The 25,266-nt window shown below is 36.3% G+C and overlaps 1 protein-coding gene across 1 annotated transcript in view; it reads right to left on the bottom strand.

Annotated features, from left to right (window-relative positions):
- csmd3b (CUB and Sushi multiple domains 3b) overlaps window positions 1-25,266 on the bottom strand; it is a 423,699-nt gene that overhangs the window by 106,260 nt on the left and 292,173 nt on the right. Inside the window, exons 24-31 of the mRNA XM_059556241.1 lie at window positions 20,918-21,109; window positions 13,655-13,781; window positions 12,703-12,905; window positions 12,394-12,585; window positions 9,393-9,531; window positions 5,577-5,764; window positions 5,114-5,308; window positions 4,775-4,891 (exon numbers count right to left, since the gene is read on the bottom strand). Of these exons, the coding sequence (XP_059412224.1) occupies window positions 4,775-4,891; window positions 5,114-5,308; window positions 5,577-5,764; window positions 9,393-9,531; window positions 12,394-12,585; window positions 12,703-12,905; window positions 13,655-13,781; window positions 20,918-21,109 (1,353 nt within the window). The remainder of the gene's footprint in view (window positions 1-4,774; window positions 4,892-5,113; window positions 5,309-5,576; window positions 5,765-9,392; window positions 9,532-12,393; window positions 12,586-12,702; window positions 12,906-13,654; window positions 13,782-20,917; window positions 21,110-25,266) is intronic.

Raw genomic sequence — 25,266 nt, 5'->3', positions numbered from 1 at the left:
CAATATTTGAATAGAAACAGTTTCAAGATTTTACAACATTACTGTTTTTACTGTATTTTTTATTAAATAATTGCAGCTTCGATGAGCATACAAGATTTCTTTTTATGGAACATAATCTCACAGACCCTAAACTTTTGAATGGTAGTGTACAGAAAATATGATTTGTAATTGACTTTTTTTAAGAAAAACTATATGTAAAATAAGTACTGTAAATCCAGCACATTTGTGCACATCACTGCATTGTAGTCACTGAATCTCTACAGTTCTATCTATACTCACTTCTGCTTACACACATTGCCTCCAGAAATCTGCAGTCAGTGCAAAAACTATGCTTCATGGTATCACTAAAAAGAGGCACAAAATTCCCTTCCTGAATCTTCAGTCAGTAAACCTCGATGGTAGAAAGATCTTCCCAACGGCATCAAGAAACACACAATCCCTTTTTACCTTCGAAAAAACTCCCCTTCACAACCCCTTCATGAGCACTCCACTCCAAAACTATGACTGAACTTACTGTACAGCACTTAGTACTGTACTATACTTTCTTTACTCTGCCTTGCAGTGTTTCCCCGAATCTAACACATACTTTTATACTTTTCCCAGCAACTGTGAAACTCTGAATCACAGTTTTGTCTCTCAAGGATGAATGACTTAGTTACATTCCTCCTCATTTGTGGTTCACTTTAGATAAAAGGCATTTGCCAAATGAATAAATGTTTATATAAATGTACACATATTAGCACTATATCAGGCACTTTGCTCTCTCTAGACATCGGTATTGCCCATTAAATAAGCCATATAGGTTCGACCACCAGTCTTGTGTGCCAAAAAACTACTCTCAGCAATGGCAATGCCAGTTTTTAGGATTCTTTCCCAGTTTCAAATGATTGTGCGTGCCATTCTACGCCCAATTCACAGCCACCAATAAAAACCAGCAGACTGGTTGCAAAATATTTTAGAAATAAATACACAAAGCTGAACTTCTCTGGCTTATATGATCTGCTTCCATGCCGTTTTTGATTTTGACAAAACAAAAGCTTTTATGACAACCATACGATATTTATCTCCACTCTAACACAAATGCTCAGCCCAGGCTTTGTTCTACAAGGCACTTTAAGCTTTTAATCGTTCCCTCTCTTGGCCTGGATGTTTGACGATACTTCAGGTGCATGATAATGGAATGCTCCCCCTCCCAGCAGGTGTCCACCAGGCAGAGGCTCAGCAGCATCAGCACAAACTAGACTTATCTCCCGTCCTGGATTTCTTCTCTCTCTTTTTCCACCTCTATTTGTGTTAGTTTTTCTTTCTTCTGCTCTATTAGCTTTAGCTTGTTTAACTTGCACACTGAGTGATTTGAACTAACAGAACTGTTGACGAACAATGTACCAAGACTGCATTTATTCTTTTTTTTTTTTTTTTAACACACTATGTGATATTTACCTGTTAATTGAGCATAATGGATGTACCTTTGTAGATAATTTTAAGCAGATATCACTTTGAAAGATAGGCATGGTTTACTAATTATTCGTTAATGTAAAAGAACCTCAGCCCTTTTGCAATTCCAATCATTACTAATGGCTTGAACTGCAGCTCTGGGGAACAAGACAAATTGCTGAGACCGTTTATGTCTAGATCTCAGGTACTATTTACCTGGGGTTAAAATCCATCGAAATACCAGAAGAATTACTTTGTCTGCGCACCATGTTGTCTGTGCATTTTAATTCCTGCATTTTAAATTAAAGGTGCTCTAAGCGATGTCGGGAGTCGTAACTTCTTGTTGACGTTCAAATTGTTGTCAAACAAAACGGAGGCTAGCTAGACCCTCCCTCCTCCTCATCCGTGCACTAACCCCCCAAACCCCACCCCCAAATCTATCTTGTCGGTTATTGGCTGGAACGGTTTGTTATGTTTTGTGGTGCGGGTGAGCCCAGTTTGTTTTTCTTGTTGTTTGTGGAGCCTGTGGTGTCTAGAGAGACCCCGTTTTTTTTACAGTGTGTTCAGGGGACAAGCAGCTAGAGGATAGTGAGGAGATGTTTGCTGGATGTGACAAAAAATGTTTTGGCCTAAAAAATGTGTGACATCACTTAGAGCACCTTTAAGGCAATTCTTAAAAGGCTAGTTTATTCAAAAAATTTGCTCACAATTTACCTCAAACCTTTATGTCTTTATTTCTTCTGTGGAACATACGAGAATATTTTTTTAATCTTCTTTTTTGTCTACTTAAGAAAGAGTGTCATACAAGATTGGAATGCCATAAAGGTGAGCAGATAATGACAGAATTGTAATTTTTGGGTGAACTATTCCTATTAAATTCAGAATTTTGTCCAAACATCCTTTTGGAAACCAGTGCAAATATGCATGTTTCCCTTGCACTTACTTGGTAGTACTGATATTTTTATTGCTGTTGGTTCTAGTAAGAAAAAAGCAATGCCACAATCTGCATCCCACGCATTTGACAGAAATACTTTAGAGTATAGTAAAGAAATTTGAATATGTCAATATTTATGTTTAGAACTGAACAGGCAGGCGATATTTCACAGTATGTTTAGTACTACGTGTACATATGCCAATGTTTAAAATGGCATGGCGAGTTTATTGGTGTGATGTATGCGTTTCAGGGGCTAAAACACCTCAGCTGCTGACTATTCATTTTCAAGCCTTTTCATTTGCAAAGCTATCATGTTTTTCACTTTTTGTTTGCTTTTTATGAAGACTTGAATTCAACTGACATCTATCCCATTTAGGACCTTCCATCAGAGTACGATGGGCCTCGAGGGAGACATCATATACAGCTCACATAATGCCAAACGATGCTTGTGAGGGAGGTCCAAAATCCCCATAACAGTTAAACTGACAGCAACGTTTACAGAGGAGTTTTTTTTTTGTGTCATGGTTTCTATCCTTTCAGCACCACATACCTCATAAAACAATAGCCTTCTTGGTATAGGACTGAGAGAGAAAAGTGGCTTTCTTTTAGCACAAAAATGAACCTTAAGATAAGAGACCGGGACTGGGAGGTTTGAAGTGCTTTCTCGTTTCATACTTTCATCTCTCTACTATTTTCCAACTGGTGGCTGGATATTACAATCATAGGCTGTCTGCAAACATTTCAAGTCTGTCTGGAATACAGCAGGTCAAGGATTCTGGGTGGCACATAACTACAAAAAAAAAAAATCTACATTTGCTTCTATATTTTTAACGGGATAGTACACTCAAAAATTTTAATTCTGTCATTTTTTGTTTTACCCTGAAGTCGTTTCAAACCTGGAAGACTTTCTTTTTCCTGTGGAACACAAAAGAAGACATATTTCATGTTCTACTGAAGAAAGAAAGTCATAAGGGTTTGCCTGAACTATTCCTATAGGTAGATTAATATAGCTGGTTCTGTTTAGCCAGCTACTCAGACTACTTTAAATTATTAGCTTTGAATTAGAGCTGCATATGGTACTAAAATTAATTTCAGTTCAAACCCTCATCTCTTTTTCATCTGTTGGTTTGGAAGGTCTGGTCTTTGTGCAGTGACACAGCAACGCTGACACCAGACTGACTACACTCTCAGACTATGTAATATTCTTACTGTGCAACAGTATGGCTTTCAATAAAAGAAAGATGAGGAAGCTAGTTGCTAAGCTACACACCTCCTGTTTAGAAAAGAGCTAATCAAATGTATAGAAATGAATACAGCAGATAGCATACTTTAACATAGTTCAGATGAGACTCGTCCTTGTGGAAGAAGTACACTTCAGCATACTTTTAAAAAGAGTACTTATTACAGAAATAATATACTTAAAATATATACTAACTTTAAGTGCACACTGAAGTATTTTCATTGCATTTCAACTGCAATTAGCTAAAAATTTCTTAAAATGTATATTGAATGTCATTGGAAGAACTTTAGATTGCCATTTTGACCACTTTAAGTAGATCTTAAGCACATCTTCATTTGTAATTTCATAATTACTTCTGTTGCCTTCGAAAACAACAAAAGACAAACAATGATTTAAAATGTACTTTAAAGTAACCCAAGTAATAAACAGTCATGCAAATGTACTCTAAGTCAATTTACAGTCAAACCAAAAATTATTCAGACACCAGATTTAATTTTATATATGTATATATATATTTCTTTTTTAGTAATGTGTCGGGACACTTTAGTTCATGTATGTAAGTGAGGATAGCAAAATAAAGTAAAATTGATACAAATTTGGGACCAAAAATGATTCAGACACTCTGATATAACCATGTTTTGATTGTGAGATAATGTGTGATAATGTGAAAATGCTGAAGTTGTCTGACTAAATTTTGGCTTGACGGTACGTGTTTTTTAACATTTTTATTTCATTAATCTTATATTTTCTACAAGTACAGTCTTAAAAATCTACTTTCAAAATGTTATGTACACTACAAGTGTACACTTAATTAAGCACACTTTTTTACAAGGGCATACTGTTTGAGATTTAATAGCAAAGGTATGATATTTAATATGATTTTATACACTCAAAATGACTGCGAACATTCATTTGAATGTAATAGTGTCATATGTACAAAATATATGTGTGTTTGTTAAAATGGTCAAATGGTTAAACGTTTAAAACCATATCCAAACAAAATAAAGAGAGACGCCCAAAATTGTCCAACACAATATCCCTGTCACAAAAAGCCCTAAGAATTTGTATGATAAAGACACCAAACACATTAAACGCATAACTCCATATTATTTTGGCTTTGCTGCATTGCGAAACAGCAATTTTGTTTCGTATTTTCATTTACTTACCAAACTCCCTGGGTACAGAGATAGAGTACACACAGCTCTGTCCCGTTGTGTAGTTCCTTGGGAAATTCGGTGACAGCACGGTTCCTTCTGTCCCAGTGGAGCGACTTCCACATGGTGCTGTTCACACAAACACCCAGATCACTCTTTACTTTATGCTTCAACATTCATGATGAACTGCTATTTTTGAGACACTAGCCTTGATAGAACAGATCTTGGCAAGTAAAGCATGCATAAGCCATTTTATGAGTTTGACTAATTTTCTTTGGTCTTCGGCAGCAGGCCCAAACTGTTTATTCTCAGAGATTCTCCCACACATCCATCTTTACTTGCAGACCCTACCTTGACAGCTGGGCAGTCCCCTGTTCCAGCCAGGCCTGCCATCATCACCCATAATGCAGGTAAGCGTGGAATAGCCCTGGAGGACATAGCCTGCCTCACAGTAGAAGGTCACGGTGGAACCCAGCTTGTAGTCACTGCCCAACCGTGTGCCATTCATCACATTACCGGGATCAAAGCATGACTCCCTCAGCTTAGCTGTGTGAGATGGAAAGAAGGTGCAGGAAAAGTAAGGGCTGAAAATCACTTTAGGCATAGCTTAGATTGCAGAATGATTATTGGTTGAAAGAATTCTTTTCAAAATAAACAAATTTTTCTTCTAACAAAAAGCCTTTTAGGAGCTTTATCTTTGGAGCTGGAATACTAGTCACAGCCTGACTTCCCTTTGCAGTTCGATATATATGTGTAATATACTGTATTTAATTAAGGGTTTAGACATTTAGGCTCTCAAAATGTCAGGGTCTACCTTTGTACTCCAGGTGGAAGCCGGTGTAGCTGACAGAGCCATCACTGCGAAAGGCCAGGTACATGGTGTTGGAGCTGCTCTCTATTCGTTCTGGAAGCTTGCTGTCCTGAAAGCTCCCGATCAGTTGGCTGTTGCTGTCCGGTCCATCGTAGATATACAAGAAGTCGTAGTTGGGCTCTATGCTGAAGCTAGGATAGATGATCAAAGAGGAGATTTCTGAATAGAGGGATCAAAAGCTAGGCTGTGATCTGGATATTCGAGTCCTGAGATCAACTTTGCAGACTGCAGTATAAAGTAAAACCTGTATAAAGCAACTGAAGCCTGTTTTGGAATGATAAGGGAGCCCAAACAACAATGAATATATATATATATACTCACAGACACATTTTATTCCCACAGAATTGACAACAACAACAATGTAAAAATGTATATAAATATAACAGAATATCATAAATTTTTTTTAACAAGTATTGTTATTAGTATTAGTACTATTAAATGACATTTGAATACTGATACTTTTAAATAATTAAACACAATCTTAAAATCTTGAAAATGAATCTTAATAAAAAATAATATTAATAAATATAATATTAATAAATAAACATTAATCACAAAACTAATTTTAGAAAATGAAATTACAAAAAGAGGAGTGATGATTAAATACCTCTCCACCTAAATGCCTGTTATACATGCAAACTTGGTTGAGGTTTGTCCCTGTATTGTCCATATGGCCTGCATGACAGTTAACATTAAGGTTGAACATCCTAAATAAATATCCAGGCATTGAATGCCAGCGTTCGCATACTTCTAAAACTCAGATTTAAAATCTCCCAGCACAGTATCAGCATCTCAGCTATGCTCTGAAATTTCCAAGACAGAGAGCCACACATATAAACACTTGCACCTTTTCATTTGCAGTAAGGTGAAATGATAAGGTCTCGCCCATCAGTGGAGTCATTTGCATGAGATGGATTGTGACTGAATCAGATTTACACCCCCTTTTTCTGCCATTATGCAGAGAGAGAATGCTAAGCATGCCTTCCACACTTCACTGCACCAGCATCCACTGCTTAGGGGTTATTATAGGATAATTCATACACAGGATAAGATCCTTTACAGCACATTAAAAAAGCCATTAATTTCTGATAAACAGATGCATTGGTTTTTTCCCCTACTACATACCCTCTGTAGCTGTCAATCAGAAAACAATTATTTGTGCAGTAATCAGGTTGATTGTTGCTAAATAGAGAGACACTCAGCTGGGATTACATTTGTAGTGTTACTAAAAGAGGGCACTTTTTTTTTCGGAGGGCTGGTGCGCATGTATTGTTCATTTCCAATTTCATTGTGGACATATTTCATATTGTGGATTTTTTTAAGGAGAAAGAAGCCAGTAATGGACTGTGTAATGAAAGTCTTTGAGATGGAACCGAACGAGAGCTATTTATTAGAAACCTGTTTGAGACATTGCCCTTCTGGCAGAATTCCAACATGCTTATTTACTCAGAGAGAGGACAAAATTCAAATGAGAAAGAGGCTACTTCAGATGCAATGCCAACCATGAGAATGACACTACCTGCTGGGCTAGGTAAAAAAAATAAAAAATTAATAAAAATATATAAATTATCCCCTGAAAAAGTTCTTCATCATCTGTTTTGGGGCTGATGTATGGCTTTAACTAGTAGCTGTGAAGGTTTTGAAAAATATTAGGCGCAGAAAACTCACAGAAGAGCCTCAAATGGCAGCTCCTGTTGTGATAAATGTTGTCAATTGTGACACACAGGCAGAACGGAAGATTGTTTTTGAGTTATCGCTGTCATTAAAGGAACTGCTCTTAGATGATGAGTCAAAGAGAAGAAGAGGCAAAGTTTATACGTTCAGCAGCCGCTGATATTTCAGAGTGCTAGCGTGAGAAACTGATATTCAGAGGGAGAAATGCTGAAACCTAAGCACTTCTTCTTCTGCTGACTGCGTGCGAATCCTGATTAATATTCCACGGCCTCACGCCTGGACTAGACCCTTGCGACACCCTTTGATCCAGGTGGATGGGAATCGCAAGCTAGCGGTGCTATAAGCATTAACGTGGAGGGAGGACTATGCTACTGTCAAAAAGGACAAACTCCTACAGCACTAGAACTTAACCTCACACTGACCCCGGCTGGACGGAGAATCCTGCTTGCGGCTTGAGCATCTCTACGTGTTGGCTAAATGAAAAATGGACATAATTAGCAACATGATTGGACTGTGAAGGAAATTTATCAACCCTGCTTTTATACTAATTGGTCACATCACTCAAGGCAGAGACACCGCTCTACACCTTTAAGGCAGGACGAGGGGAAGTAAAAAAACAAGGACCACCGTCAGGTTCATTACAGACAAAATGAGCAAAGAATTCCAGCTGGGCTCATTATCTCTCCCAGACATGAAATGCATTTTAATTTAGACAGTGATAGCCTTCGACACTACATAATTACTCAACATGCCAACTGCGGCCATGTCGAAGGACACTGTGGGCGCTCATTTTGAATTCAGCCTTAAGACACAGCAGCCTCTAAATGAACTCATGAACTTCAAAATCAGTTTGAGATATTATAGCTCAAATAAGGGCATAAACGAAAGGCCAGGAATACGCGCACCGCAAGATTATTTCAGTGCGTCTTACTGTCTCATTGGCCACAATTTAAAACTTGTCGACCCCAAAACAACAGAGGGTTCAGCTGGTATTAACCTTGTGACCAAGAACCTCACTGTCTGCATTCACAAATCTTCCTGGACACCAGAGGTAAATATACAAACCTCCCTGTTCATTCTGCAGGGATGAACAGCATTCTGAATTAGCATTCTGAAGCTGCTAATATATATCTGATTGTCTATAAATGGTGCATAAAAACACATCTTATAAAAATTCAGTTGCGATATAAGTTCCAGAATATGTTTTTTATTTTTATTTATTATGAATCTATAAAGAAAAAAAAGTATATATATATATATATATACTGTATAAATGTTTGTTTTTTATTATCATCAATATTTAAGGTGAGTCTTTTTTTTCAGGTTTCCTGAATAGAATAGAAAGATCAAGAGATCTTCATTTGACTGAAGTAAAAAGCTTTTGTAACATTATACACTCTATTAGAATGATTTCTGAAGGATCATGTGACTAGAGCAATGATGCTAAAATTCAGTTTGAAATCACAGGAATAAATTATATTGTAAAATAAATTCCAATAGAAAGCAGTTATTTAAAATGGTAAAGATTTTTCAGAATATAACTGCTTTTGCTGTATTGTGAATCAAATAAATTCAGGCTTGGTGAGAAGAGCAGAAGAGAATTCTTCAGAAGAGAAGATAATTAAATCACAAAGGATCATCAAAGCTTCAAACAGACATTACAAAAAGTAGTTTCAACAACAAATATTTAGTTTACATTTTTTTTATTTTACATATTCTGTTTTGGACCATTAGGGTGAGTAAATGATGACAATTAATTTTGGGGTGGGTGAATACCTTTAATAATTTATTTTATTAATTGTATTATTATTACTATGGAAATATGAAATCATTTCTTAAATGAAATGATACTCTAAATAATAAACTAAAACTGCCAATAGGTGGTGGTAAATGTCTTAATGATTCAGTCATCGAGTCATTTATTCATTCATTCGATTCGTTCAAATGGCTGATTCATTCAGGAGTGAAGAAAATGGTTCTTTATGAATGGTCCATTGAAGCTTTAGGGTTGTTCGACTTGAAGTGGATCATCACCAATCTGAAGCAATACCACAGCCATATAGAATAGCTTATAGATTTCTTTACCTGATGAATGCAAGAGACAGGACATAATCAGAGTTGACGGCTATGAGCCAGTCACAGTCCTTGCTGTGCGGGTATGGATGAGGGAAGTTGGGCGACAGAATAAACCCAGAGGAACCGGTGAGATTGCCCCCACACGGAGCTGGGAAAACACAGAGGACTCATATCAGCAGCATATGGGCATTAGTAACACATGAGGAGAATCTCTTATTAAAACATGCGGCATGAACATCTGTGCGAACCAGGAGCCCAGAGAAAGGGAGCTGGAGTGAACATGCAGTGACAGAGATATTGAGAAAATGTTAAGCTCCTCTGAGGAACCGGGCCATGTAAAGCGCTCATATCTTATAGATGAGAATGAGAACTACAGCAAGAGAGAAAGGTTATTTAGAATATGAAAGGATAAGATGAAAATCCTGTACCCTCACTTTCCTGCTTCCAAAATGAAGTATCTTTTAAAAGAAAGAGACAATCCGTATCTCGTAACTTGATATTCATTCATTTGGGCACACTTTCCTGTCACAGAGATGATAAGGAATCTCAATGGTGTTGGGTCGCTCAGTTTGCATACAGCTCTTGAGAATGGCCTGATAAAAACTGCCTAATTTTAGAGCACTTTTTACACACAAGTTCTATTGTCAACATCTAAAGCAATATGTACCAATTAACTCTGAGATGTCTCAAAATCATGAATATGCATTATGAAAATAAGTAAAACAATGCTTCTTATGTATGAAGCTTTGTCTAATGTTTACAGATCAGCAAATGGCATACAGTGTACAAATACAATACACTATCATGCCTTTTTAAAAGCATCAGGGACACAAATCCCCTTTTTGAGTAAACTGTTGTTTATTAAACTATTATTTATCATGAAAATAGCTTTAAACACATATATCTGTATCAGAGGTCTGTTTGACTGTATGCATCTAGCAATTAAAATCATAACAATTAACATCCTAATTTAGAGATAACTTCGTTGAATCAGTATTCAATTCATTACAGTAAAATGTCCTTGACACCTTGAGTGTCATTAAAGGTGCCTATAAATAAAAATTAAATGGCCAAAATACAAAATTGTATTTGTGTCACTTGATTTGTGCTCATCACAATCTTTAAAAATTGTGACACCAAGTAAATAAATAACTAAAAAATGCAGGAAAATTAACTGTTAATTAAATATATTTTATACAAACCAACATTTGGTCCCAAACTAGCCTGTTACCCATACTGACATTTTTAATCAATTTATTTAATTGTTATGTTTGTTTAATATAATATAATAACCAGAGGTGGGTAGTAACGAGTTACATTTACTTCGTTACATTTACTTCGTTACATTTACTTGAGTAATTTTTTTGCGGTAACTAATACTTTTCGGAGTATATTTAAAGATGGGTACTTTATACTCTTACTTGAGTAAATTTTTGGGGAAAAATCTGTACTTTTACTTCGTTACTGTGGGTGATGCTCCTCTCGTTACTTTATCTTAATGCAATAAATGTTATAATGCTTCAGTTTATTCCAAACTCGCCGACTACTTTTCTCTGGGCAATGAGCGATGCCCATTCGTGAATGATTCATTCTTTTGAGTCAATTCTGTTCAAAGGCTTGATCAAACCAATTGGCAAACGAGTGAATTGGTTCATGAATCAGTTTGAATGAGTCGTTCAGTTCCCTGCCGCACGCGCTGAGCATCTGAAGCGGTTCACTCAGAGTTGTAACGTTTAGGAACATCAGCAGCGTTGAAAACGTGGCTGGAACTGCACTAAAATGAAAGCAAATCTGCAAAGGCTATTATTCGCTTGCGATGGAGATCCTTATTAGATGAACACCACGTGTGCTGTCTACTGTTTAACAGGTAATAACTTGGGCTACATTCGATTACAGTATACGATACCACTGTGACATTAGTTTGTTGTACGTGTGTGGCTTATAACAGAGGGGAGTCAAGTTGAATGCAGCTTCCAAAAGACAAAAAATAGCCGATTAAGATTTTATTAATTTTAATACAATCACACTGGTGCAAGTACGTTCAGCGAGTCATTTTATTAGCTGCTAAATTCAGATCTGTGATCGCTTGCTGGCGCTGAGCCAGAGATAGATGTGTTTTTACAGCACTGCGCATTATAACCAATCACACATGATTCTTTTGAGCTTATTAAAGCATTGGCCAATCAGAGGCGTTCAGATGAGTCATCGCTAAAATGCCGGTGCTTCCTTCACTCGCTCACTGACTGAATACCTCTTTCTGGTGAATTCTCTCGTCAGAAACAACAAAGTGCAGATGTGTGTACGAATCTGTAAATAAGATATTGATTTCACAGTGTTAACAGTTTCAGTGATTTAATGGGAGTTTCTGAGAGTGATTGAAATCTAGACTGTCAGTGAAAATGATCTTTAATAATGTAAATGTTATTTGCTCTCTTTCTGAACAATGAAAGATTAGTAGCAATATTTATATCACATTAACTTTCAATGTTAAATTCACATTTAATATAAAGTCAGTCGTATTAAAAATATGTTATGGCATGACACCTATATCTGTTACTTAAGTAAACAGACAGGGTTTTATAATAAATTACATAAATTGGAGTAAAGGCTGATGAAATATATACATTTATACACACACACATACATTACATACATTTTATCTATATATCTAAATAAAAATAGGCTCAGTATATATGACCCAAAGTAACTAGTAACTAACTACTTGAGTAGATTTTTTATCCGATACTCTTTTACTCTTACTCAAGTAACTATTCAAGACTAGTACTTTTACTTTTACTTGAGTAAATATTTCTAGAAGTACTTTTACTTTTACTTGAGTACAGTTTTTGGGTACTCTACCCACCTCTGATAATAACTTAAAGTGATCACACAGATGTTACATGCACTGTTACACATTTGTGTAGCTGTAGTATAGCCTGCATAATTCTAAAGCCAAAAACTCATTCTGACAGATTCATTCATTTAATTAAATTCCAATATAAGCTCTTACCTATACAGACAGGAGGGCTTGGTTGCCAATAGTAGCGGTTCTCCACTTGGATGCAAGTAATCTTTACATCTCCCTGCAGTTCATACCCAGGATCACACTGAAAGGTCACAGTGTCTCCAGGCTCCCGACCATCTCCATTACGACTGCCGTTCATAGGCACTCCTGGATCCCTGCAGGCAGTGGCCACCGAACCTGTAATCACATTCAAACCAATTAACAATCAATTAGCACTGTATGAGCAGTTACTGTATGCTGTCAATCGAAATACAGGGCTCCAATCAGAACTTCAGAAAAAATACATCTACTCACTTGAGAACTCTATGGCAAATCCAGACTTGCTGATGTAGAAGTCAGTCTCGAACTGAATGGTAACCATGTTGAGGGTGCTGTGGATGTTCTCCGGCAGCAGAGAGCCGCTCACCTCCCTCAAAGACATCTCATTCTCTGGAGGCCCGTCCCATACCCTCAGGATGTCGTGGGACGCTTCGGTGTCGAAGGCTAGAAACTGCAGGCTGTTAATATAAAAATAAACACATGGGGATGTATCCAGTCATACAATTTACAGTGATAGAAACTTAAGGATTGTCTGACATACAACAGATGTGCCATTCATTATTATTCCAATGCATAAAACAAGACAAAAACATAGCAAAATTACTACAACTACTAAAGTTTATTATAAAAACTAAATAAAACAGGAATAAATACTCTCAATAATACTAAAATGTCAAATGTAAAGTGAAGAATCACACAGAGGTAGTGTCAGACAATCATATCGCATATATTATGCTCCAGGTTTCAATAATTGAGGAGAACAATCACATCTCCTTTTTGAGCAGCAGTCCTTGATAACAATTTAGCAATCTGGTCTGATCGAGACATCAGCCGCAGATGAACAAATAATGAACGAGTATGTGATTTCAAAAAGCTTTTTGCTGCTGAGAGAATTGGAAAGAGGAAAAATTATTGACTTGCAGTGCAACATTAAAAGTGCAACAGCGTTTTAAGCTTTATAATGAGTTTGGCCGTGCAGGTGGTAAACAAAGAGATTTACGAGGTACCATCAGCTCATCTGATGTCTCCTTTTCTCTCTGTACATCAATGGCCAGGTCTGCCATTAGAGCTTTATTAATAGATAAAGACCTCTGGTCTCAGCTGAATTCGCTGGCTGCATTCTTATGGGCTCGGTAATGTTCCAATCGCTAATTCTAGAGGAAGACAGACAGCAGATGGACAGCTGGAAGCGAATACTTATCAGCACCTGATGATGTTGCCCGAATCCACCTCGACGACCCAGGTACAGCGCAGATTGTTGTCATAGGGGAACGGATAACCTGGTGACAAAATGCGTCCTGATGTTTCCCCTTTAAAACGTCCACCGCATTCAGCTGGGAAAAAGAAAGGACAAAACAGGGTGGGAGGAAGAGACAGAGAGAATTGAGAAGTAGAATTAAACAGTGGTGAGTTTATGCATACTCTCGCACTTGTACAAACACATCATGGCCCCTGAAGACTTGCAGGCGAGTGCTGAAATAATTAGGGGTGCCTGGCAAACAAGCACAACACGAGTGGGACAGTCCGAGAATAAAAAACAGTGTAGATCAATAAAGCACCGTGAGGTTTTCAGACATCTAAACACAGTGAGAAAAAATAAAAATAAAAAAGCATCATACAGAATTACTTATTTATTTATGTAAAAAGATGCATGTAAAAACAAAGAGGGGAATTCGAGGGGAACTACTGAAGCTGAAGAAATCAGTTTTAGCTTTTAGAGTGCACTGAACATGTCCCAGCATCCTAGTATAGGTCGTATTTTATTTTATATGATCAATACATATTGATAAAATATGATCAATATATTGATAAAGCCTGTAACTCAATCAATTACAGACAGCAATGTGTCATGTATTGAGGCTTGGTTTTAACTGTGGTGGGAAACAGTCCCATTAGGTTTGTTAGGATAGGACAATATTTGGCCGAGATACAATTATTTGCATATCTGGAATCTGATTGTACAAAGAAATCAAAATACTGAGAAAACCACCTTTAAAGTTGTCCAAATGAATTTCTTAGCAATGCATATTACTAATCAAAAATTAGGTTGAGATATATTTAAGGTAGGCAATTTACTAAAAATCTTCATGGAACATGATCTTTACTTAATATTCGAATGATTTTTGGCACAAAAGGAAAATCGATAGTTTTGACCCATACAATGTTTTGTTTTTTTTGGCTATTGCTAAATATATACCCCTGCAACTTAAGACTGGTTTTGCAGTCCAGGGTCACAAATGTGCTTGATTCCATCTCAACCATCTTCACAGTATTCAATGTCTGGCTTCTTAAAGCTTATTAAATTATAAAACATATATTTTGCCTATAAACACAAATTATTCATACCCCTTAAAATGTTTATCATTTAACATTAAAAATTGTAATATATATTTTTTAAATATAAAATAATACAATAAAATATATATTATCATCCCCCGGAAGGCAATGCTCTTGTGTATGCATGTACAACAGTTAATGGACTCTGATTACAGTTTAGAAAGTTTTAAATATGGATATTTTTTTCATACAAAAAAGCATTGATGGTTCAGAAGGCCTTCCTTAACCCTCTGGAACTATGTGGAGCAGTTTTTATGTTGGATTTATGCACTTTTATTGTACGTCAAAAACATTAAATCCCATTCACTGCCATTATAAAGTTTAGAAGAGCCAGACATTTTTTTAATATGACTACGATTATATTCATCTGAAGGAAGATAGTCATATACACCTAGGATGGCTTGAGGGTGAGCAAATCATTGGTTAATTTAAAATTTTGGGTGTAAATTCTATTTAAATATACAGTATAGTTTAAGGTCAATTCACACTGCACCAACTTCTTTATAAAATGTGTATATTTAGGATTAATGAAACACTAGTTATGGAATTAGAATATGATTTCCATCACAGAATGAATGGTGGTTTGAGATGACAGACAGTTCAAGGGGAAAAATGCCAGAATTTATCTGTGATGCATGTATAGTTAGTAGACAACTTAAAGTTTGCTTTGTATTTTGCATTATACCAAGTTTGAAGTGTATTTTGAAGAAGTTTAATATTTAAAAAAAACACAGAGTCAAAAGTCCCCATAGTTGAAGATACACCCAACAATGTTGGCTTTGAGTGGAACTGTTTCACCTCGTCTTGTTTCACAAATCCTCTATTCTCCTCGAATTCCCTATAAGCAGACAAGGTGATTTTTCAGCTTCAAGTCAGAGCATCAATCAAATATACAAATGAGCCTGACGTCCATTTTGATGCCTCCTGATGGCATTCAGACTAGCCACTTTAGCCCTCTGTACTCTGTTCATTATTAGTTGGCTTTCACAAGCACTTTATTAGGAAACTTTAATTTGCAATCTCTTTTCCCCTCAGACCCCTTTTCTATCTTCCCCTATCCCGGGAGGAACTGCAGGGGCCGGGAGGAACAGTTTTAAGAGAGACATGCACCGTTTCTTAATGATTCCCTTTTCAGCAATTCCTGTCACTGAGCCTCATTTGCATAAACCATCTACATGACAAACAATGGACGCATAGCTCAATGAAGCCTGAATAACAGGGTTCAGATTGCGACTTGATTAATCTGAACATTAGAGTGTTTTTTAGACATCCGAAATAGAGGCATCTTCCAAACTTATTCCTCCCCAGCTTCTTGCTAAACCAACATCGTGCCATGTTCATTGCTCATCAGGGGAGCGTCTCAATCACACGTCATTGGACAGTTAGGCGCGCTCAATCACCCCTGATTGGCTGCTCATGCGTTGAAAATCAATGCAGGAAGATTAGGAGTTGAAGGGGCCTCTGGTTTGAGGTTGAAAATTCGTACATCCTCTCTTAGCGTAATTATGACAACATGACTTGTCGAGCCATCTCATGCTAGGTGTGTTTATGACTGCGCATTTCGGCCCGCAGATTATAGCACTGCTGTTGAGAGGAATGCTTATTTAGCAGTGCGGTGGTGAAGCTTCCCCTGCAGAAATGGGTGAATTGGAAAGTCTCATTCACACCCTTTACCTGTGAACTTGAATGAAAAAATATAAAAATAGCTAAATATTTCATCTGTAATATAAAAAAAGGATACTCCTCCTCACTATTTTGATATATCTCACTTTTGCTAAAGGTCACATCAAATGACCCGCACATTTCGCCTGTCAAAGGAAGTGAAATATCCTCCACATTATTAAGTATGTATTATTAATGCTGGCAGATAAGCCTGAAAAATATCAGCATGAAACTTCATGGCTGATTAGTTTTTTGCAAGCCTACCATCGGTTTTGGCGTAGAAATGAGACGAATGAGAGTAAAAAACAGGCTCTTAGTTTAACACAGGAAAGTCACTGTTTTATCTACGTCTGCCGCACGGAAGCAATTTGGACGAGCGCTTTGAGTCAAATCAGACCTCATTAAGACTAAATCTAATAGTGAGTAAATCTGATCTGGGGTCAGTAGACATACCAATATCCAACTCATTGGAGGCTAAATCCCCATAATCACCATTCATCAGGAAAATGAAGGAAGTAATAGCGGCACACAGTCCTATCTCAACCCCTCATGCGCTACGCTTGATTAAGAATCATCTCCATAGCTCAACCCGGACCCCCTGCATCAGATACAATATTAACAACCTGCACCATTAATCGCAGATGGTGCGAGGGGCTTCCACCATCGCTAATTTAGTGAAGAAACACTTGCCGTTTGTATTCATTTAAGAAGGATTTCCTTTAAAAGGTTAAAGGCAGCATAGTATGTCACTTTAAGATCTCTAATGTGCTTTTCCTTGTGCAAAGTATGAGCAATAATGCTACTTTGCTAGCTACAGAAATGGGGAGGGGCTTATACTGCAGCCCTTGATAATTATGACAAATGGCTGAGAGCAACTCTGAGCTCAGTTATGATAACCAGAAGAAGGAGAGATCAGGCTGGAATGATGCACACTTTACTGAAGTTCAAATGTGGTTTCTATGACAACAAAAAATCTCCATGCACTAAAAGGACGTTAAAGTCATGAAGCGAACATTAATCCTCTAATAAGAATATATACCATTCAGAAGTTCATGAATTTGCCTGTTTGCATTAAGTAATATCTTTCTTGATTTTTTTAAATGTCAAAAGTAAGCACTAATCAGACCCACATACAAAAAAAAAACAATACAATACAATAATTGACAATTACTTATCTTATAATGTCATCTTGTACATTTTACATATTAAAAAATTAAATAAATTTTTTTTTTGTTTTCTTTGCACCAAAAATGTATTCTGGTAACTTTATTAAAATTACGGCTGAACCCCTGATGTCACATGGACAATGTCCTTACTAAAGTACCTTGAATGTGGTAGTTCCACAGTCTTTTTAAGGTCAGAAAGCTCTAGGATTTCATCAAAAATATCTTATAATTTGTGTTCCGAAGATGAAAGAAGGTCTTACGGGTTTGGAACGGCATGATGGTGAGTAATACATTTTTGGGTGAACTATCCCTTTAACTAACTATTAACTATGGAGTTTGCCTTGATGAACTCCTAGTTTGCTACTTATTAATGGTGAGGTAGTTGTTAAGTTTGGGTATGGGGTAGGATTAAGAGATCTAAAATATGGTCATGTAGGGAATAATATATTAATACAACCCGAATTCCGGAAAAGTTGGGACGTTTTTTAAATTTTAATAAAATGAAAACTAAAAGACTTTCAAATCACATGAGCCAATATTTTATTCACAATAGAACATAGATAACATAGCAAATGTTTAAACTGAGAAAGTTTACAATTTTATGCACAAAATTAGCTCATTTCAATTTTGATTTCTGCTACAGGTCTCAAAATAGTTGGGACGGGGCATGTTTACCATGGTGTAGCATCTCCTTTTCTTTTCAAAACAGTTTGAAGACGTCTGGGCATTGAGGCTATGAGTTGCTGGAGTTTTGCTGTTGGAATTTGGTCCCATTCTTGCCTTATATAGATTTCCAGCTGCTGAAGAGTTCGTGGTCGTCTTTGACGTATTTTTCGTTTAATGATGCGCCAAATGTTCTCTATCGGTGAAAGATCTGGACTGCAGGCAGGCCAGGTTAGCACCCGGACTCTTCTACGACGAAGCCATGCTGTTGTTATAGCTGCAGTATGTGGTTTTGCATTGTCCTGCTGAAATAAACAAGGCCTTCCCTGAAATAGACGTTGTTTGGAGGGAAGCATATGTTGCTCTAAAACCTTTATATACCTTTCAGCATTCACAGAGCTTTCCAAAACATGCAAGCTGCCCATACCGTATGCACTTATGCACCCCCATACCATCAGAGATGCTGGCTTTTGAACTGAACGCTGATAACATGCTGGAAGGTCTCCCTCCTCTTTAGCCCGGAGGACACGGCGTCTGTGATTTCCAACAAGAATGTCAAATTTGGACTCGTCTGACCATAAAACACTATTCCACTTTGAAAAAGTCAATTTTAAATGAGCCTTGGCCCACAGGACACGACGGCGCTTCTGGACCATGTTCACATATGGCTTCCTTTTTGCATGATAGAGCTTTAGTTGGCATCTGCTGATGGCACGGCGGATTGTGTTTACAGACAGTGGTTTCTGAAAGTATTCCTGGGCCCATTTAGTAATGTCATTGACACAATCATGCCGATGAGTGATGCAGTGTCGTCTGAGAGCCCGAAGACCACGGCATCCAATAAAGGTCTCCGGCCTTGTCCCTTACGCACAGAGATTTCTCCAGTTTCTCTGAATCTTTTGATGATGTTATGCACTGTAGATGATGAGATTTGCAAAGCCTTTGCAATTTGACGTTGAGGAACATTGTTTTTAAAGTTTTCCACAATTTTTTTACGCAGTCTTTCACAGATTGGAGAGCCTCTGCCCATCTTTACTTCTGAGAGACTCTGCTTCTCAAAGACAAAGCTTTTATAGCTAATCATGTTACAGACCTGATATCAATAAACTTAATTAATCACTAGATGTTCTCCCAGCTGAATCTTTTCAAAACTGCTTGCTTTTTTAGCCATTTGTTGCCCCCGTGCCAACTTTTTTGAGACCTGTAGCAGGCATTAAATTTTAAATGAGCTAATTAAGTGGATAAAAGTTTAAAATTTCTCAGTTTAAACATTTGCTACGTTATCTATGTTCTATTGTGAATAAAATATTGGCTCATGTGATTTGAAATTCCTTTAGTTTTCATTTTATTAAAATTTAAAAAACGTCCCAACTTTTCCGGAATTCGGGTTGTATATGCAGGCATTAGCATTATTAAATGTTCAATAAGTTACTAATGAACAGCCAATATGCTAGTAATATGGATGCTAGTTAATAGTGTAGAATTAAAATAAAGTGTTACTAATTGTAATTGTTTTATATGTTAATTTATATATGAATTATGCAATTTCCCCTTTAACCTACAACATTCATATATTGGCACTTTTTTGCTTTTTGACCCCTTTTCTTTCAGGAACAACATTTGGAAAGTCAGTATAAAGCACAACCTTGAAACTTTTAAATCACCCGCATGATTTCTAATGCTACATTAAGCTGTGGTTGTGAACGAATGGACCAATATATTGTACTGAGTCACCATTAACGGTAATGATCCTTTGTAACTTCTATGTAATTTCCTTACAGTCCTGGTGCATTATTAAATTCATAGCCACATACAAGGTGGTGATAGTGGGGTACATTTAAGTTAGTCTATATTTGTACTAGAACATTTATATGAGATATGATAAATCAAAAGATGATAAATCAAAACATATTTGAAAAGAGCTTCACAGTCTGACAACCTGAATTAACAGCTCATTCTTTATTTTTCCTTACAATATAATTATAATATAATTTTAACGTACAGTCTGCTGGACATTATATTGCAAAATAACCCAGACAGAGTGATCAGGGCCAATGCAAAGAGTCAGATTAGAGGAAAGAAAGTGTAAGGTCGAATCATGATGAGGTAACCTGCATATAAGCACACCATGCAAAATATCATAACATCTGCAAGTCACGTCCATTGTACAACAACAAATACACAGTTTACTGTGGCTTCTCTGGTTTTACCAGACTACTAGGATGCAAATAGTAGCGCTGTTACAAAGAAATCACTTGCATTCTTTCAGTAAAATCATAAGGCTGCAAAATATATTGACGTAGAAAGGCTTTTATCATCCTAGATTTATGAAATAGTGACTATGTATTTCCAAACAATAGTCAAAGCTGAGAGAATTCAAATAGTAGCGCTGTTACAAAGAAATCACTTGCATTCTTTCAGTAAAATCATAAGGCTGCAAAATATATTGATGTGGAAAGGCTTTTATCATCCTAGATTTATGAAATAGTGCCTATGTATTTTCAAACAATAGCCAAAGCTGAGAGAATTCAAAGACTTTACTTATTCTGATTATACTCATCTATGACTGTGACCCTGATTCAAAGTACACTAATAAATTACTGCACATCCTTTCTACATAGTTTGAGTCACTGAAGTCTTACCAATGCAGGAAGGAAGAGGATTATCCCAGGCTCGCCTCTCTCCTGTCATGCATTTGAGCACGCCGCTGCCGTGCAGTGTGTATCCGGGGTCGCACTTGTAGGTGATGGTGCTGCCAGAGAAGTGGCCCTGGTCATTGACCTTGAAGCCAAACTGGGGCACCCCAGGGTCCTCACAGTGAGAGAGCTCAAAACCTGAAACACATTATGACTGTTAGATTACTGATAGCTGTTTGACTCCAGAAAAAGTCAATATTTTCTTAAGAATAGTGCTTTTATTGTACTTTTTATGTCATTTATAAAACATCCCTGCATAAACCTGTCAAAATGACACAAATGGAGCATTATGATAAGTTTAATACGATTAGATTCAGAATAAGACTGAGAACAAACCATACTGCATTCAGCTTTATGAGGTCATTACAGAGATGATTGCTGAAATTTTCGTTGCTTAATATTTTCATGCTGCTCCGTGGCAAAGCTGTGAAAGTCTGCCATTAATGTGATCATTAACAGCAACAATTTGAAGTTAAGATCCTACTGGGCTGGTAGGCAGAGACGGTCCCTTGCTAAGCAGGCAGAACAATTAAGATTAAGTGCTTGGTTAATTTGGAGCCATAATCAGAACCAAAGCACAGACCCTCACACTGTGAGACACATCCTGTTATTAATTGTATAGCTATGACTCATTATCATTAAACAGCCAGTACTCAGAAATAGCCGAAAACACATGGCAGCTCACTCAGTATATCACAGAGTTTTAATTACTATTTTTTTTAATTAACAAGTTATTAAACACTAGCATGTTATGATTTCATATACATTTATATAAAAATTATTTGGTCAGAGAAAACACACACACACACACACACACACACACAAACACACACACACACACACATATACACACTGATAAAATCACTATTATAACATACGTAATGATTAGTCAAGCATAATATGAGGATTTTTAATTCAATAATGTTCATTAAGTACCACATCTCAGCTCTGCAAAACACACAAAAAAAGTTATTAAAGTGTTACAAAGACTGTGAGGGTGTCTCAGTTTGGCAAAATCCTCTTATCCTAAAGTTTACTCTCAAAAATAATATGTCTCTTAAGATGACCACATGGGACTTGTATAGCTTATCAGCGGTCCACCATTAAGCTGCAAGTTGTTAAGTACAGATAAACACAACAGCACTTAGCATCAGCTGTAGGTGGAGGCGACAACTTCACTAAAATCTGACACCCGGCTTTGATTGCTAGTTGATTACAGGTCGTGGTTTCACAGCACGCTTGGGTTGAGATTAGGACTCAGCCAAATAAACAATGCTATTTTAATCAGCTACCTGTACATTCTCCCCCTGTCCTGGATCAGCTCTCTAAATTACAACACCTAGATATCGGAGGTGGCCCAGCTTCTCTGGCTCTCTCTGACCTTTATTATACACTCAAATGGCTAATCCTTCAGGGGGAATGGAATCGTAGACATACAGGGATTTAGTCGATTTCAAATGAGATATCCCACCAGCAGGTTAATACTTTACCCCCCACTGGAACTAAAACCTTGTTGAATCCCACACTGTGAGCACAATAGCATTAAAGCGAACCGAATTCATACCAAGTGGCTGCACAACTCTGGCTCTGGGCCAATAAAGCCATGGTCAGTGGAGACACAGCCATGTTTCTCCTGGTCCACTTCCTGATAATCCCTTTGAGCTGACCGAAAGCTGATTGTTTCAGGTGTTCTCATGCTTTTGTTATGTCCTTCCTGTGTAAGAGAAAGCTTTTCCTATCTACTGGTTGTTGAGTTCTAAAGAAATCAAATCTTTAGGAATTGAGCAAGAGTACAAAGGGATACAACTACATTTTGTACGTAAATAATCCCTCCTTATATTCCTAGAAGTAGATGTGATTCCGTAGATGCGACTAAATGTAATACAAGTATCATATGTTTCAATGCATATTCATTTAATTTTTTTAATTAGATTTTTTTGAATGAGTTTATGAGTTTGTGAATCATTGATAGTTCTGTTATTCAAATTAAAGCCTTGATTATGCTTCAAAATGACAGAACATACCATGTTATTTGAGAAGTAACGGTTTGCTGAACTTTACATTTTTTGACATTGCTGTATGTTTCTGGCTTTAAACATTAACATTTTAATGGTTAACATTTTAAACCACACAGTGTGTTTACTTTAACATTATCTGAGTTAAAACAATATTTAAACATTAATCTATTTTAACACTGTATGAAATAAAATTTTTGAATGTTTTTTTTTCTTTTTCTTTTTTATATTAGTGTAATGGTTCTAAATTTTAATGAATTAGTGACATTACTTAATGTAAAAAATAAATAAATAAAACATTGAGTGAACAAACACAGTATATGTAAACATTTCTATACATGGACAAATGTTCAGTTATATCAGTTATTATTCTTTTAACTGATTTTTTTTTCTTCGCATTCTTGTGTGTGCCACAGATATGAAAACTGTGCAATAATGCATTAGACAATACACAGAAACAAATGAATTCAAGAGGACAAGGCCAAATATTAAAATACCACACATTGCTCACAGCCCACCACAGAACATCCATAGAAAACGAATGAACTGCAAATAAGAACAAATTCATCCAAATAATGCTCCATTATCAGCAAATGTATGGCAGTGTAAAATAATGTTTCCTTGAGAGAGACTCCCACAGAAATTAAAACAAAAGAGCGCAATTGCACTCGCAGAAAGTTATAGTTGCATACTGCAGTAGTAAAAAAGAAGAAATTTATAATATGATTTAGGTACACTACATTGCACGACCAAAATGTTTCAACATGACTGCAGTGTGGTTTTACACAATAGTCAGTAAACTTACACAATAGTAAGTGACTTACATTTGACACAATATTGACTGTTTTTGCTCAGCTTCGCTGATGAAACTAGTTCCAATCAAAGCCACAGCAGATCTGTTTTGTGTCTGAGCAACCAGTGCTGACAACTAATTTTCAGGGGAAGTTGCTAAAGGAAGGTTGATTTGTTGCTAAAAGTTGCTAAATGACATAGTCATTGCATGACTTATGACGCAAAACTGTCACTACAGCAAGTCTCAGTAAAAAATATGTTTTATACTGTATATATTAATTTAGATTTGTTTGTAAAATAATATAACGTAATATATTGAAATACAACTTATTATTATAATATGTATTTTTAAATACAACACTGAATTATTGAACACACTTTTGAACAATTACAATTTAAGTTTTTTTTAATTAGCTAGTAAACTATCAAAAATATACTATTATAGTAAAACTACAATTACAGTGTTAAGCAGTGTAAGCAGTTAGTTAGTACACTCTAAGAAAAGTCTGTAAAAATAGGACACAATCTGCTATGTTAATATTGAAGAAGTTTCCATACTGATTTTTTTGTTTTTTTAACTTGCATTTTAAATTACTCATTGTATTTTGTGTGGTCTGGTTACAGGGTTGCAATGGATAATGAATAATGGATAACAGATAATGTCCTGGAAAATTACTAGTACCTTTTCCATTTTTCTTATGTTGTACTAACTGATCAACAGTCGCTGGTACAAGCTACTAACAAGGTGAATCATAAATGAACAATTATTCAATATTCAATTATTATTATCATTAAATTGAACAATTGCAAACAGCAGATAACTTAATTCATGTGATATGTGTACAGCTAGGTATCTTTAGTTTTCTCTTGTGTGATTTACATGGAACATGTGTACCTTTTTATTGTTTGATTCACTTGTTGCCAAAGTTGCCAAATAAAAATAAAAGCTAAATTTGTTGCTAGGTTCCTTTAAGGAAGAAAACATTGGTAGGGTAGTTTGAGAAGTTGCTAAATTTAACAAAACTGTTAAGTTGGCAACACTGCAAGCAACACAGCATTGTTTCATTACTGAATGAATCCACGTTTTTGAACGAATCAAGTGAGTCAGTGATTCAGTAACCCATTCATAAACCAAGCAAACTGAATGAATCGGTCGTTTGAACGAATCTGTTGAATAAAGGACTAAATGACTCAGTTCAAACAGTCATTTGCTTCCACCTACTAGTTTGGTTTCATATTTAAAGCTATCATTGCATTTCCCCCAACATTTATTATTTGTATTTTAATTTTTTTTTTAAAACATGGCACCTCAGTTTCATCAAACAGTATGTGTAAATGCATCTAATGCCACTTCCGATGCAGCTTCTGTGTTTCCTGCAGTGGAAAGATGGAGTTAATTGATACTGATTTCATTTGAATGGTCACAGCTCTACAATTTCTTTTTATTCTAATTCAATTAATTGAAACATTGTAAGAATTTGATGTGAA

Source organism: Carassius carassius, chromosome 8, assembly GCF_963082965.1.
Source record: "Carassius carassius chromosome 8, fCarCar2.1, whole genome shotgun sequence".
NCBI classification, from domain to species: domain Eukaryota; kingdom Metazoa; phylum Chordata; class Actinopteri; order Cypriniformes; family Cyprinidae; genus Carassius; species Carassius carassius.
Note: the sequence above shows the minus strand (reverse complement) of the source record. Positions and strands in the feature narration are given on the sequence as shown.